The sequence below is a fragment of the Myotis davidii genome, unplaced genomic scaffold (assembly GCF_000327345.1).
Source record: "Myotis davidii unplaced genomic scaffold, ASM32734v1 scaffold514, whole genome shotgun sequence".
Classification (NCBI taxonomy): domain Eukaryota; kingdom Metazoa; phylum Chordata; class Mammalia; order Chiroptera; family Vespertilionidae; genus Myotis; species Myotis davidii.
Window position 1 is genome coordinate 1774286 of NW_006286236.1, and position 15809 is coordinate 1790094.

At 56.7% G+C, this 15809-nt stretch overlaps 1 protein-coding gene across 3 annotated transcripts in view; it reads left to right on the top strand.

The window, feature by feature from the left end:
• Positions 1 to 15809, top strand: part of MYH9 (myosin, heavy chain 9, non-muscle) — a 67944-nt gene that overhangs the window by 36108 nt on the left and 16027 nt on the right. For 2 of the 3 annotated variants that reach the window (XM_015559867.1, XM_015559868.1), the window contains exons 16-34: positions 95 to 216; positions 1016 to 1085; positions 1828 to 1988; positions 2758 to 2866; positions 3264 to 3395; positions 3809 to 4015; positions 4507 to 4644; positions 6173 to 6296; positions 7430 to 7601; positions 8364 to 8576; positions 8912 to 9056; positions 10616 to 10822; positions 11014 to 11118; positions 11337 to 11489; positions 12527 to 12775; positions 14092 to 14304; positions 14428 to 14559; positions 14682 to 14762; positions 15070 to 15231. In XM_015559867.1, the coding sequence (XP_015415353.1) occupies positions 95 to 216; positions 1016 to 1085; positions 1828 to 1988; positions 2758 to 2866; positions 3264 to 3395; positions 3809 to 4015; positions 4507 to 4644; positions 6173 to 6296; positions 7430 to 7601; positions 8364 to 8576; positions 8912 to 9056; positions 10616 to 10822; positions 11014 to 11118; positions 11337 to 11489; positions 12527 to 12775; positions 14092 to 14304; positions 14428 to 14559; positions 14682 to 14762; positions 15070 to 15231 (2895 nt within the window). Of the gene's footprint in view, positions 1 to 94; positions 217 to 1015; positions 1086 to 1827; positions 1989 to 2757; positions 2867 to 3263; positions 3396 to 3808; positions 4016 to 4506; positions 4645 to 6172; positions 6297 to 7429; positions 7602 to 8363; positions 8577 to 8911; positions 9057 to 10615; positions 10823 to 11013; positions 11119 to 11336; positions 11490 to 12526; positions 12776 to 14091; positions 14305 to 14427; positions 14641 to 14681; positions 14763 to 15069; positions 15232 to 15809 lie in introns of all 3 variants that reach the window. The other variant, XM_006757438.2, reaches the window with a different exon arrangement.

A 15809-nucleotide genomic window follows, 5' to 3' on the forward strand; every position in this document is an offset into this window, starting at 1 on the left:
GAGGCTTTGGCCCTTTAGAGTCAGAGGGGACCCCCACCCTTCTCTGTGAGTTCCTAGGCATGGCAGCAAGACCACACGCATGTGTTTTCTCTAGTCTGGCAAACTGGATCCCCACCTGGTGCTGGACCAGCTGCGCTGCAACGGGGTTCTCGAGGGCATTCGGATCTGCCGCCAGGGCTTCCCCAACCGCGTGGTCTTCCAGGAGTTCCGGCAGAGGTGAGTGGGGCCTGCAGGCCTCCCGGCAGGGCCTTCCAGCAAGGAAGCCTCTTCCTCGGCCACCGAGCGCCGAGGTCTGGCCAGCTCCTCACGCTCCTTCTCTGCTCCACCCTCTACATCAAAATGGATCCCCCTGCTTTTCTTACGAAAGTAATCTTGCTGGCTTTCATGCCTAACCACTGCGGGGCCTGGCACTGTTTGCTCCAGTTAGAGGCGCTGTGCAATTTACAGAGATCAGCCAGACTTGAGCATTAAAGGAACATTAGGACACGGAAGTCATAGAACACTGCAGCTTCTCGTCATGTGTGCAGAGAGGCGTGTTCATGACACTGTCCTATTTGCCTAGTGACTGTGTTTAGTGACAGTTGCTATCACGACCAACCCTCTATTTCTTGGACCATCCTGTGTATTGGCAGTGCCCAGCAGCATGTCAGGAAGAGATGAGTGGCCTTCTGGGATTATAGACGTGGAGACCGGGCAATTAGTAAACAGAAAGTCCAACCGAAAGCTCACCTTTGAGTGAGTTAAATAGTCCATCGTGAGTTTTCGTTCACGTGCCGGGAAACGCCGAGGTTTCCTGTGCCATCAGCCTAAAAGAAGGGCAGGGTGGCATTCTCCAAATGCCTTCTTTTCTTCTTTTCTTTTTTATTGCTTAACGTATTACAAAGTGTCTTCTTTTCTTGAAACGTGGAAGGAACTCTACGTCTGCCGCACTGTTGGGGTGGCCCTCTCTCATGGATATTCCAGGCCACATGCATTGAACGGGGATTAATGATCCGGCTTCTCTTCTCTTCCTTAGATACGAAATCCTGACGCCCAATTCCATCCCTAAGGGCTTCATGGATGGGAAGCAGGCGTGTGTGCTCATGGTGAGTTGAGCTCCCTTTGCTTGCAAGGACCTTTGGCTGGTGCGCGCTCACATGGCCAGTGCCCGTCTGACTGGGGGGGGTGCCCTGTGGGTCACGTGACACCCATACTCTATTGGCCATCCGATTCTCCAGGTCCCGTTCTGCCAGGTTCCCTGCCAGGTTCCCTCTGCATTCCCTTCTCTAATTCCCACAGCTCTATTGTGAGGAAGGTATTATTATTATTTGCTCTGTTGTTAGCTCTTTTTTTTTTTTTTAATTAAAGCATCCCCATTCTATAGCTTAGGAGACGTGAGCTCATAGAGGGTAAGGCCGAGGATCACTTCCTATTAAACCTGGGCCTGGCCTGTTCTGGAGTATGTTCCTGTCCGTGACCACGATGCTGGTGCCTGGTTGGAGGGTGGCAGCTTGGGCTTTTGAAGAGCATGACTGTAGTATGCAGAGGCAGGGGAGGAGGAAGAGAGGACTTCACATTCCCTTTAATGCTGAGGTTCTGTGTTTTCCTCAAGTCTGACTTGCAACCCTGCCCATGCTGGAACCCTCATGCCCCTCTTCCTAGCATCCCCTGAGCCCCAGGATAAGCAGAGAAGCAGAAGCTCCAGGACTGACCCTATCTTACCTCTCCCTCCACACACACACACACACACACACACACACACACTCCCCACCCGAGGCAGAATCTCAGCATTCACTGATTGAGGGCTCTGGGTGGCACGCAATACATGGCCTGCTCTCCCCTGTCTAGATCAAAGCCTTGGAGCTGGACAGCAACCTGTACCGCATCGGCCAGAGCAAGGTCTTCTTCCGGGCTGGCGTCCTGGCCCACCTGGAGGAGGAGAGGGACCTGAAGATCACTGACGTCATCATCGGGTTCCAGGCCTGCTGCAGGGGCTACCTGGCCAGAAAGTGAGTTCCAGAGACACCCAGGAGGAGGGAGGTCATAGCCCGCCCAGTCCCCTAGGCTGCCCTGCACTCAGCTCTTCAAACCCTCCTGGTGCAGAGGGTACCTTAGGAAGCTGTGGCTTGGGAGCCCTAATGCCAGTCAGGTGTCTGCCTAAGGGAGGCCCAGGTGGCTCTCCCTGATCCCTTGCTTCCTGGATTTCCGCCTGATGTTTAAAGTGACCAGGTTGACAGGTGGTGAGTGTGCTTGGATTTCCCTGCCGGGAAGGCTCCCGCTCACTGGTATTTCTTGCTGTGTCCGTCATGTGGGGATGACACCCGGAGCCTGGCTGTCCCCAGAGCACTCCGAGTTCCCAGGGGAGGAGGCTGCCCTTGGGGCTCACCTGCTGCAGGACATTGGTCTCCTGAGCCCAGGGCCATAGGTTGCAGCCTAAGCTCCGAGCTCATCCAGGAGCCCCGCTAGTGGCTGTCTTGAGGGTGAGAAGCTGAAGTCAGTAGATCGACTGAATGACCAGTGATCACTCTTGGCTTGGATCTGCAGTTAGTGCACAAGCTCTTCCACCTCGTGAAGGAGGGTGGGCCTGTGACCCAGGCCCTTGCCACCCTCTGCAAGGTTACCCGTCGGACTCAACCCCAAGGCCAGCCTCTCTCTTTCTGTCCTGAGGTGCCCAGGCAGGGTCATCCCTCCGGAGAAACTTCTGGGAGCAAGGTCAGGACTGACAGGTTAGAGGTCTGCCCCCTGCCCTGAGGTGCTGACTGTGCCCCTCGCCCACAGGGCCTTCGCCAAGCGGCAGCAGCAGCTGACGGCCATGAAGGTCCTGCAGAGGAACTGCGCCGCCTACCTCAAGCTGCGGAACTGGCAGTGGTGGCGGCTCTTCACCAAGGTGGGTCCTGGACGGGCCTCCCGTCGGGGCTCATGCCCTGAGGCGTTTTGCCTTTGCCTACCCCATGCCTGGCAGCATGACTTCAGGGTGGCCCTGCCCATGGGGTCCGGGGCATGTGAGCTGTGGTGCTTGTCCGGTGTGGGTGGCCATGGCCTGCTGACAGGCTGGCCTAGAGTGGCTCACACAGCAGCTTCCACGATGGAAAGCCCACCTGCCACGGCCACACGTGTCTTGGGCACTGCCCTCCCACCAAATTGATTCCAGAAAGATTGCCCCCGTGTGTACCCAAAGTGTGCCTGGTCATCCCTCACATTTCCACGGTGAGGGGAAAGCCTCATGGCTGTTGCCCGGACAGACGTCTTCAGCTGAGCATGTCTGTCTCCATCTCCTCTCCTAGGTCAAGCCGCTGCTGCAGGTCAGCCGCCAGGAGGAGGAGATGATGGCCAAGGAGGAGGAGCTGGTGAAGGTCCGAGAGAAGCAGCTGGCTGCGGAGAACAGGCTCACGGAGATGGAGACCCTGCAGTCCCAGGTGAGTGTCTGTGGACCCGCTCAGACAGTGCAGCTGGTCCCAGTGCTGCCACCTGCTGGCCCTCTGCAGGAGAGGCACGTTCAAGGAGATGTTTCCCTAGGAAACGGTCAATCTCTCTGTAGACTTCATTCAGGGTTATGTGATGTAGGGAGGCTGCCCAATGGGATGGAAAGCTCGTGAGTGTTGGGTTTGAGGCCCAGCTCCAGCACTTAATCTTGGTGGGCAGCTCCTGTCATAGCGGTAAAGGATGGAGGACATGATAGTTAGAAAGTGGCTGGGAACTTAGCACTTCCAAGATGGAAACTGCTCTTGTCAGCACAGTCCTCCCTCTGGAAGCCTGAGCTAAGGAACGTCTGCCCTAGCGCGGCTTGAGCAGGCTGAAGGAACTTGCATTTTGCACATGTTGTTTGCAGCTCATGGCAGAGAAGTTGCAGCTGCAGGAGCAGCTGCAGGCTGAAACGGAGCTGTGTGCCGAAGCCGAGGAGCTCCGGGCCCGCCTGACGGCCAAGAAGCAGGAGCTGGAGGAGATTTGCCATGACCTGGAGGCCAGGGTGGAGGAGGAGGAGGAGCGCTGCCAGCACCTGCAGGCGGAGAAGAAGAAAATGCAGCAAAACATCCAGGTAACCCAGCTCCGCCCCCTCTGGACACCAGGCACGGGGAGGAGGGGACAGGGTGCTGTGAGGAGCAGTGACGCTGGAACTGGAGAGAACACGGAAATGGAAGTGCCATGGTGGGCCGATCCTCCCCCTTTTGTCTACTTGGGACAATCTTTGAGGGGCTTTCTCTTTGGGGCAGTTGTCTCTCAAACGTGTGCCTCAGCTCTCCATGTGCCGCCCAGCTGAGCACAAAGTCAGTTTTATTTCCCGGCCCAGTCCTGTGCCGGCCACTCTGAGGGGCAGAGGGCGATCTGCTCTGCTCTCTGGCATGTCCTCACGGCGGGGTGCTTCCTAAGGGAAGCACCTCAGAACAAGCGACCCCATGCCTGGACCAGGCTTCTTGTCTGCATGCCCCAGTCTTAACTGTGTGACCCCACGTCTGGGTGGGCCACGTCTCAGCCACCCCACGGGGCTTGTGTGGCCCACCCTCCTCACGTCCCTCGGCTTTGTGACAGGAGCTGGAGGAGCAGCTGGAGGAGGAGGAGAGCGCCCGCCAGAAGCTGCAGCTGGAGAAGGTGACCACCGAGGCCAAGCTGAAGAAGCTGGAGGAAGACCAGATCATCCTGGAAGACCAGAACTGCAAGCTGGCCAAGGTGAGGCCTCGTGCGGGACGCGGGCTATGGAGGGCGGGCCAGGCCCAGGCCTCAGCCTCCCCTCCCCTCCCCTCCCCTCTGCTGTCTGCAGCACTGCGGCGTCTGCTCAGGAGCAGATTCTTCCTGTGCCCCCTCGTGGCTGTCCCTGGCCCCCGGGTGCCAGGGTCATATTTGAAGGGATGCTTCCCAAGGGACAGGTTTGACATTTCTTCTCAGAAAAGCTCCTCATAAGCTCCTGACTTGGTAGAGCTGAACCATTGGTGTGGCTTTGCACGTTAGTCACCAGTGCGGTCTGGGCCCCTCGGTGGCTTGGCATTGAGGTGTGAGTGCTTCTCCTTAGCCTTCTCCAGGTGGGGACTGTTTCTTTTGAGAACCAAGTTGGGTTCCTGTCCGGTGATGAGCAGATCGAAGCTGGAGAGCGAGCTAGAGGAGAAGGAGGGGCACGGTCAGAATGCCCTCCTCGGTCCCGAGGGCTGGGGGCAGTCAGAGTGGCAGGATGCCTGCCCGCAGCTCTGACACAGGGGCCAGGTGCTCCTGCTGAGTGACGGCCTGTATCTATTATGGCGGCTGTGCTGTTGTGGGAAGACCCTACGGAGATCAGGACTCCAGGGGTGGCCACACCATGGAGACTATGAGGGGAGCAGCCTAGGGCACTTTGGGACATGAGGAGGTGGGAGGTCATAGCCCGCCCAGTGGACAAGCACGAGGCCTGGAGAAGGTGGTGCCTGAATTCCCTCACCCTGCTGCCCGGAAACCTTGCTTACCCAGGCCCAAAGAGATAATCCAAGACGGGCTTGGGTACCCACGTTTGTCGATCAAGGAAGCTTATCCGGCTCTTTAAAGGGAGGTAGTGACCTTACAAAGTGACCCATTTGATCCAGGGAGTCCTAATGAGTCGAATGTTTAAGTCCTTGTCCTTCCATTCAGTCCTAAACTTCTGGACGAGGCATACTTTGAAGAGACCTAGTGTCTGTGCTCAGCCAACACTAAGCTCTGACCACACTCACACACTGCATACCCTCACACACTGTGCTCCCTTACACACCGTGCACCCTCACACACACTGCACATCCTCACACACACCGCACACCCTCACACACACCGCCCTCACACACACCGCACACCCTCACACACACCGCACACCCTCACACACACCGCACACCCTCACACACACCGCGCACCCTCACACACACCGCGCACCCTCACACACACCGCGCACCCTCACACACACCGCGCACCCTCACACACACCGCGCACCCTCACACACACCGCGCACCCTCACACACACCGCGCACCCTCACACACACCGCGCACCCTCACACACACCGCGCACCCTCACACACACCGCGCACCCTCACACACACCGCGCACCCTCACACACACCGCGCACCCTCACACACACCGCGCACCCTCACACACACCGCGCACCCTCACACACACACCGCACCCTCACACACACCGCGCACCCTCACACACACCGCACACCCTCACACTGCACCTCCTCACATCTGCACCCCCAACCCCACAGGAGAAGAAGCTGCTGGAAGACAGAATAGCCGAGTTCACCACCAACCTCACGGAAGAGGAGGAGAAATCGAAGAGCCTCGCCAAGCTCAAGAACAAACACGAGGCCATGATCACCGACCTGGAGGGTAAGAGGGTGATGGGCAGGAACCCGAGGCATCCACCACTCAGGGCCAGGTTGGTGTCACTGCCGAGAGTGGAAGCGCCCGGCTAGTGTCATGCCCACTCTACATGGGTGAGGCACAAGGTCCGCAAGACCTAGGGCCCAGCATCTTGTCCCGATGGGACTCTGGGCCAGCAGGCACCGGTGCTGTGTAGTTGGGAGGGAGCTACCCCTAAGAGAGGAGTGTTCAGGGTAAAGCCCTGGCATTTCTATAGTGCACCATGGCTTTCACCAGCTTTGGAGACTTCCCAAGAGGCTCTAGGCCTCCCCCTCCACCCCTACCCAGCCTGCGCTTCCTGGCTGTGTCATCTTGTGCCTCTCACTTCATCTCCATGAACTTTAGTTTTACTCGCTTCCAAGGGGACACAGCGAAAGGGCATTTGTGAGAACTAAAGGGTCTAATGCTGTGGACACGCTGTGTGTACTATCAAATGCTAGATCCATATTGCAAGGTCCCTGCTTGTCTCCCTGTGCCCTGGGGATCTATGGTGAGGAGAATGGGGTGGACCTGCAGAACTGTGGCTGTCTGTGGACCCCTTGCTCCTCCCCCTTGAGTGGAGTGGACTCGGGTGATAGGGGAAATCATGGAACTCTGAGCTTGTGCCAGAAACCACTGCGCCCTCTGCAGAGACGCAGGGCAGGCCAGTGTGTCCAGGGCAGCAGGTGGGTTGGACAGACACAGGACCTGGCAGCTCATGGTGATGTTCTTTCCTTCATCCTAGAGTTGGTATGAGTGTCTGTATTGTGACCCTTTAACCCTCATGTGTATTTTATAATATGCAGTGTTTATGTAAGAATTAAAAATAGCCCAGCCGGCATGGCTCAGTGGTAGAGCGTTGACCTATGAACCAGGGGGTCACGGTTCGATTCCTGATTAGGGTACATGCCTAGGTTGCCGGCTTGATCCCCAGTGTGAGGCATGCAGGAGGCAGCCAATCAATGGTTCTCTCTCATCATTGATGTTTCTATCCCTCTTCCCCTCTCCCTCCCTCTCTGAAATCAGTAAAAATATATTTTTAAAAAAGAATTAAAAACAAAGACAGCAAGGTCTATGGCCACTAAGGGCTTTGTCAGCTTCTCCCCGTTCTTCCTTCTCAGAGCGCCTCCGAAGAGAGGAGAAGCAGCGTCAGGAGCTGGAGAAGACCCGCCGGAAGCTGGAGGGAGACTCCACGGACCTCAGCGACCAGATCGCCGAGCTCCAGGCTCAGATCGCCGAGCTCAAGATGCAGCTGGCCAAGAAAGAGGAGGAGGTCCAGGCTGCCCTGGCCAGGTGAGCCAGAGCGTCAGCCACCAGGGGGCCAGAGCCAGCACTTCCTGCGCTGCCTGCTGTGGGCCTTGGTGCCTCAGTGAGCTGTGAGCGCTTGCTCTGCTGTTGTCATGGAAACCAGTTCACAACAAAACATTTCCTGTCGTTTGTTTGTAATCCCCAAAAGTCATCCATAATATCACCAAGCCATTGACTATAGGCATGCTTTTTTAAAAAAAAATAGACTATTTCTTAGAGCAGTTTTAAGCTCACGACAAAATTGAACCAGCAGTATAGAGAATTTTGATACCCTTCACCACCACCCCCATAAAACACACACACACACACACACACAGTCTTCTCCCACAATCAGCATCCTACACCAGAGTGGTATACATTTGTTACAGTCGATGAACCTACATTGATACATCATTATCACCTAAAATCTGTGGCACATTTGTATTTTTATTGTTTTGCAGTCTTCATGGACTGTAGCGATTTATTTCTTTATTTATTTAATATTTGAACTTCTCTTTATGTTGAAAGCACTAGAATTCAGTTTGGAAAATGAAATGATTTCTCTGAGGTTTTCCCGTACTCAGAGTGGCATTGCCCTTAACTCTTTGGCATGGTGTGCCTCAGGTATTGATTTTGCTGAGTGAGGCTCCTAAGGGCCAGAACGCAGACCACCACAAGTGGCTTTGGCTGCTTTTCTCTAAAACCTTATCTGCAAACTCTGCTCCTTAAAGGTGAATGGCCTCATCTTGGTGTTGGTTTCTTTGGCAGAGTGGAGGAAGAAGCCGCCCAGAAGAACATGGCCCTGAAGAAGATCCGTGAGCTGGAATCTCAGATCTCTGAACTGCAGGAAGACCTGGAGTCTGAGCGTGCTTCTCGGAATAAAGCTGAGAAGCAGAAGCGGGACCTTGGGGAAGAGCTGGAGGCTCTGAAGACAGAGTTGGAGGACACCCTGGATTCTACGGCTGCCCAGCAGGAGCTCAGGTGTGTCATGGGGCAGACTGGCCAAGCCACAGACGGGAAAGGAGGCCGAGGCCTGGAAGGGGTGTTTCCCAGGCCTGTGAATACACACAGAGTGGGTGTGAATGCACACAGTGTGTGTGTGAATACACAGAGAGCCTGGAAGCTGTAGGTTCCTCAGTATCTTGAAGTGTGGGTGAGACAGGCTGGGCTTTAAGGCTGAAGGGTAGGAAGCCTGTGCAGTGCCTACGCCTGTAGAGGATGGACAGCTGGGGCAGGAGGCCCAGTGCACTGGCTGGCCCCAGGGGCAGCCCCACCCCAGGCTCCCTGGCCTCCATTCTGAGGGCATTTCTCTCCAGGTCCAAACGTGAGCAGGAAGTGAATATCCTGAAGAAGACCCTCGAGGAAGAGGCCAAGACCCACGAGGCCCAGATCCAGGAGATGAGGCAGAAGCACTCACAGGCCGTGGAGGAACTGGCCGAGCAGCTGGAGCAGACAAAGCGGGTGCGTGGGCTTCCCCCAGGGACGGGCTCTGTGACTTCAGCTGGGGGGTCTGGCACCTTTCGGGGCGGGTCCTCCTGGAGACTGGCTGCCTCTCCGGGCCAGTCCTGTAGGACAGAGCAGCTCCCCAGCTAGACTGCCGGCTCAGGGATCAGAGTTCAGCTCCGGCCCTCAGCGGCTGTGTGACTTTGGCAGATAGTTACCTCCATGCCTCGGTTTCCCCCTCTGTAAAGGAGGTAATGATAGGCCTGTCTTATACGTTTATGTGACAATTGGAGTTAATGACATGTGAAGCACTTAGATGGCATTGAAGCACTTAGGGGCTTGGTACGTTGTTCAAATACAGTTATTATTTGTTCAACAACCTGACGAGAAAGCTTCCAGGAATTGGAGCAACCCTGAACCTGAGTTCCACAGGGCCTGAGGGTTCCTTTTCTGAAGTCTGGGTCCCCTTTGAACACCTCCCACCTGGAGTCTTCTGGGGAAAACCCTGGGGACGTTAATCCCAGCTGGTTTCTCTGCCAGGAGCTGATGGCCTGGCAGTTCCCTAACAGGACAAGTCCTGCCTCCTGTGGCTCCCAGCTCCCAGCCACTCTCAGTGGCAGCTCACACGGTCAGAGCTCTTCTGTGTGGCAACCTATGAAGTGTTTCCTATAAAATATTTTAGAACCCTGGCCAGTGTGACTTCATGATTAGAGCATCGGCCCATGCGCCAAAGGGTCGTGGGTTCCATTCCCCGTCAAGGGCATGCAAGTTTGATCCTCAGCTCTGCCTGTGCCCCATCTAGGAGACAATCAATTGATGTATCTCTCACATTGATGTTTCTCTCTCTCATCCTCCCTCCCTCTCTCTAAAAAAAAAAAAAAATCAATGGAAAAAATATCGTTGGGTGAGCATTAACAACAACAAAAATTTAGAAACAAGTCTTGTCCATCTGTCTCCCTTCAACTTCCATCCAGTTCTGCAGATTGAAACCTTTCTTTGACCTTTAGCTGTTTTACCCAGCATTCCTTTGCATTCACGGTTTACCCTTGAACTTGCCCAGTACCCGGTGGCCAGCGTAATGCAGACTAGAATGGGATTGTCATGTTTGTTCTGTAAACTCCACTTTATTTTTTGGAAGAACATTACATCATTACTTTGAACATCAAATTTGAAAGAGGCTTTACTGGATGTCTAACTGAACAGTTATAATTTCCTTTACTCTGTAATATCATCACTAATGCCTTCATATCAGCAGTGACAACATCTTACATGTTAACATTTCCTCTACCCATGAGAGGGGCTGGGCAGGGGTTGGTTTAGAGGTGGAGAAGCTGAGGCCTCAGAGATGAGGACACGTGCTGGTGTCACGCACGGGTGTCACGCACCGGCTGAGTGATGAGTACTGATCACGTGTGAGCCTTCTGAGTCTGGGGCGGTGGCAAGCAGGCCACCTCCCAAACTTACCCAACATCATTTTTCGGCAGAGGCAGCGGTTCTCCCGATGGTACTAGAAAGACCAGCCTCGTGACGGGGCGTGGGTGATGCCCCTCTCACACCTTTGCTTCCTTCCCTACCAGGTGAAAGCCAACCTTGAGAAGGCCAAGCAGACCCTGGAGAATGAGCGAGGAGAGCTGGCCAACGAGGTGAAGGCCCTGCTGCAGGGCAAAGGGGACTCAGAGCACAAGCGGAAGAAAGTGGAGGCCCAGCTGCAGGAGCTGCAGGTGAAGTTCAACGACGGAGAGCGCGTGCGCACGGAGCTGGCCGACAAGGTCACCAAGCTGCAGGTGAGGACTCCACCGGGACCTGGGCCTGGGCAGTGTCCTTTCGGCAGCTCCTCGGCCGGGGCCCAGTTCTCCAGGCTCCTGCTCTTGCTTCAAACTGGCTCCTCGGCGAGGCTTCTGGTTCAGCTTAGCCTGAGCACGGAGCTGGGGCAGGCCTGGTCAGCCTCATGCCTTTGTCTCCACCGTCCCTGCAGGTTGAACTGGACAATGTGACAGGCCTCCTCACCCAGTCTGACAGCAAGTCCAGCAAGCTCACCAAGGACTTCTCCACCCTGGAGTCCCAGCTGCAGGACACACAGGTGAGGGTGGCGACAGGTCTCTGCAGCTGGGCCTTTCTGGGAGGATGCAGTGCCTACATGTCATCACCTGCCAAACCTCTGGGTCCTTCTGGATCCCTAGCAGGGTTTCCCGGCTGTGCCCTGAGTCAGAGGGACCAGCTGCTCCCCAGCCAGGGGTGTGGGGGCTGCGAGGCTCTGACACTGTCCCTCCTAACCCTGCGCCTCTTGTCCTCGTGTAGGAGCTACTGCAGGAGGAGAACCGGCAGAAGCTGAGCCTGAGCACCAAGCTGAAGCAGGTGGAAGACGAGAAGAACTCCCTGAAGGAGCAGCTGGAGGAGGAGGAGGAGGCCAAGCGGAACCTGGAGAAGCAGATGACCACCCTCCAGGCCCAGGTTTGGTGCTAGCTCCCCTGCAAGAGCCCAGGCTGGGGAGCCACGGCCCTGTCTGCTGGTCCACCCAGGCTGCCAGTGCTGGGTGCCCTTCTTCAGGGAGCTCCAGCCCAGGGCTCTTAGCCCAGGGTCCCCAGGTAGAATTCAGGGACCCGTGAACTTGGAGGGAGGAGGCTGGACGCCTTTATCTTCTCCAGTCTCTAGCTGACATCTAGCATTTTCGTCCTTATGCCAGGGGACAGCCAGCCATGGCGGTCACAGTGCCTGTGGCCTTGCTCACTAGAACCCAGTCCCCATGGCCAGGCCACGGTGTGGCTTCAGGGACGGCACTGTGCTCCTGGCGCTTCAGGAGGCTGCTGTGTGATGTGCTAATGAAGAAAGCACTTGGGACACAACCAGTTTTTTAAATACCTGGCCATCACCATATTCCTGTACTGGAGTTCTTGATAGTCCATACATTCTATGTGTATCAGGATGTTATGACGAGGAGTTCGTAGTCTGCTCTAGACTGTCAGAGAACCCACACCCAAACCCGATCAAGAGCCCTGTTCTAGATCCTGTCTTGGGACTTAAATGTGCCCGGTCGGGAGGCCTGCCTGCCCTGAGCTCAGAATGGGTGCACGGTCCGCTCCACAGTCTGGGGGGAGGAGTGGCCAGCACGTGCGCGTGATGGCAGCTCTGTGTCCAGGTGCAAGGAGGAGGCTGCAGGATGGTGTCTGGGTCCCCCTGGCTCCCGCACACCAATTCCCCAGAGGGCACTGGCCCTGCTGCCTGGAGCAGGTGACGAAGATGCTCGCCTCTGGGTGAGCCCCTGTAAGGGGTAGGTCACAGTGGAGAGGCCCTGCAGAGCTGGCCTGCGCTCCACTACACGTCCACGGCAGACACTCTCTGCAGAAACTCGTCTTCTCTTGCCGGTGGAAGAGGGAAGGCTCCATAACTGGTGGCTCCCTGGCCTCCATTCATGAGGTAGCAGGCCAGTCCCAGCCGGCTCGGGCACAGGTGCCATCTTGGGTGTCTGCTTACTCCTTGCTCCTGCCCAGGTGACCGACATGAGGAAGAAGATGGATGATGGTGTGGGGTGCCTGGAGATTGCCGAGGAAGCCAAGAGGAAGCTGCAGAAGGACCTGGAGGGCTTGAGCCAGCGCTACGAGGAGAAGGTGGCCGCCTACGACAAGCTGGAGAAGACCAAGACGCGGCTGCAGCAGGAGCTGGACGACCTGCTCGTGGACCTGGACCACCAGCGGCAGAGCGTCTCCAACCTGGAGAAGAAGCAGAAGAAGTTTGACCAGGTGTGTGCCGTCCGCCTGCTCCTCGTTTCCTTTCTTCTGCAAATGCTAGGGCTTCAGGCCTCGGCCGCGGACACCGAGGGGGCCCTGGGATCCCGTCACTAGCAGCAGGTGCTCAGAGGTGTGGGCTTCCCACTTGTTGAGGGGCCTGGCGAGAAAGGGCTCGGCCCTAGCCGGCTTGGCTCAGTGGCTAGCGCGGTGGCCTGCAGACTGAAAGGTCATGATTCCGGTCAAGGCACGTACCTCAGGCGCAGGCTCAGTCTCGGCCCAAGCCCCCCGTAGGGGCGTGTGCGGGAGGCAGCCAGTTGATGTGTCTCTCTCACATTGATGTTTCTCTTTCCATGTCTCGCCCCCTCCCTTCCACTCTTTCTAAAAATCAATGGAAAAAATATCGTTGGGTGAGAATTAACAACAACAAAAAGGAAAGTGCTCGGAGCAGGGCATCTTCATTTGATAGGAGTGACTTTCCCGCTTTCTGGTTTCTTATGTTTTTCACATTTTCTATAACGAACCGAATTTTTAATGCATGTGTTCATGCCTCTTCCTCATTCTAAAGGACCTGAGGCAGCATATAGCGGGCCGACAGTGGGCTGGGATAGAAAATGGGAGAAATCAGGGCTCAGCTCCCCGGCCTCGTGCCGCTGTGGCGGATGGCGCATTGCGCTCAGCCAGGCCGCCTCGTCCGGCATCTCTGGCTGCTTTCCTGCCATCAGCACAGAGTCAGGCAGTGGCTACATACACACAGCCTGCAAAGTCTAAAGCACTTACTCGCTGGTCCTTTAAGAAATAGATCCATGGAGTAAATGAGGGACAGGCAAAGGGAATGGGAAGGTGGGAAAATAAGGCTCAGCAAGGGTAGGCCCACGTGAAGAATGGGCACCAGGGGGTTTAAACTCACGTCCTTGGGTGAGGCCACAGCTGCCAGAGTCACACCCTTCAGGTCGTTCAGGAGAACAAAGCCTTCCCAGGCCTGAGCAGCCATGTTTCCTGTGGGTTCCCATGGAGGGAGCTGTGGGTTCCCATGGAGGGAGCTGTGGGACGAAGAACCATCAGTAAGTGACAAAACGAGGACCTAAATCCTGGTGGCAGAGGCGATCTCTGCCCTCATTGGTTACACACTGGACGGTGCCTGTCACCCTGGGAGGCGCTGGGTTGCCCAGGCAGCAGCTTGTGCTTGCTCTTCCTGGTGCCCCTCCCGTCAGAGCCAGCGCTGGACCTTCCTCCACAGTCTGCACGTGCTGCCTGCCTGGGGTCCGCAGGTCCTGAGCTCTTTCTAAGGGCCTGTTGCTCGAGTCTCATGGCGCCCATCTCTTTCCCAGCTCCTGGCGGAGGAGAAGACCGTCTCTGCCAAGTATGCGGAGGAGCGTGACAGGGCAGAGGCGGAGGCCCGAGAGAAGGAGACCAAGGCGCTGTCGCTGGCCCGGGCCCTGGAGGAGGCCATGGAGCAGAAGGCAGAGCTGGAGCGGCTCAACAAGCAGTTCCACACGGAGATGGAGGACCTCATGAGCTCCAAGGATGACGTGGGCAAGAGTGTGAGTACCGGGAGGGGCCGAGTGGGGTGCGTGGGACAGCACCGAGGATTAGTGGGGGATCGGACACTGAGCCTCGGGGACCTCTTGTCCCTCTGCTCCTGACTCGGGTTCCCTCGGTGGCAGGTCCACGAGCTGGAGAAGTCTAAGCGGGCCCTGGAGCAGCAGGTGGAGGAGATGAAGACCCAGCTGGAGGAGCTGGAGGATGAGCTTCAGGCCACCGAGGATGCCAAGCTGCGGCTGGAGGTGAACCTGCAGGCCATGAAGGCCCAGTTCGAGCGGGACCTGCAGGGCCGGGACGAGCAGAGCGAGGAGAAGAAGAAGCAGCTGGTCAGACAGGTGCGTGTGGCCCTCCTCCTCCAGGGCCAGGGCACCTGCAGGCCATGAAGGCCCAGTTCGAGCGGGACCTGCAGGGCCGGGACGAGCAGAGCGAGGAGAAGAAGAAGCAGCTGGTCAGACAGGTGCGTGTGGCCCTCCTCCTCCAGGGTCAGGGCACTCTCGGCCTCTGGGCAGAGGTGGGCATGGACTCCCCCACCCCGCCAGGTTTCCACTGGCGTCCCCTCTCCTTCCTCTGCCTGGATGGTGGAAGCTCCCTGGCCATGTCTTCCCGTTCTCTGTCCTGGGGAAGTGGAGGAATGAGTGATCATATCATGATCATGGCCCCTGAGCCCCATGGATCCACAGAGCTTGGCCAAACCCACCTGGGCTCAGAGCTGGCCTAGGGTCTGTGTGTGTGTCCGGCCTCCTGAGCTGTCGGCATCCCCCCAGGTGCGGGAGATGGAGGCAGAGCTGGAAGACGAGAGGAAGCAGCGCTCACTGGCAGTGGCCGCTCGGAAGAAGCTGGAGCTGGACCTGAAGGACCTGGAGGCCCACATCGACTCGGCAAACAAGAACCGCGACGAAGCCATCAAACAGCTGCGGAAGCTGCAGGTGAGGTCAGGCCGGACCACAGCAGATCTGGCCGCAACAGAGGTGCCGGGATCAGCATGGCCCTGGGAGGCTAGTGGGGAGGCCCGTGAATGCGGATGTGCCCCTTCCCCTGTCCCAGGAAGGTCTCGGTGCCCTCAGCCCGTCTCACAGACGGAGACTCAGGCCCAGCGGTTGAGTGGGAACAAACAGTCTGAAAGGTACTTGACCACGATCTGTAGGATTAAAACAGACACAGGCGAAGAGAAAGGAAATGTGCTCCTGCGTGTGGTCGGGATAACCTGGCAGAGTAGCAGGTGTGGGAGTCGGGGCCAGGTAGGGATGGGGGGATGGGGCCAGAGCGCAGGATTCAAGCCAACAAGCAGTTGTAGGAAGTGACACACGAGCCACGAGGATCCTATGGACACGGTGACGGACGCTGCCCAGGGTAGGCTTCGTAGATCCTGGCGGTCAATAAGTATAAAATGGCGCCGGGTAAAGGAACATTTTGTCTTTGGTTACTGTTTTGCCCTTTTAGTTAAGCTTGTTCCTTGTGGTGTCAAGGAAAAGGGCAGCCACAAGGTGCTGTTGGTGGTTGTCCC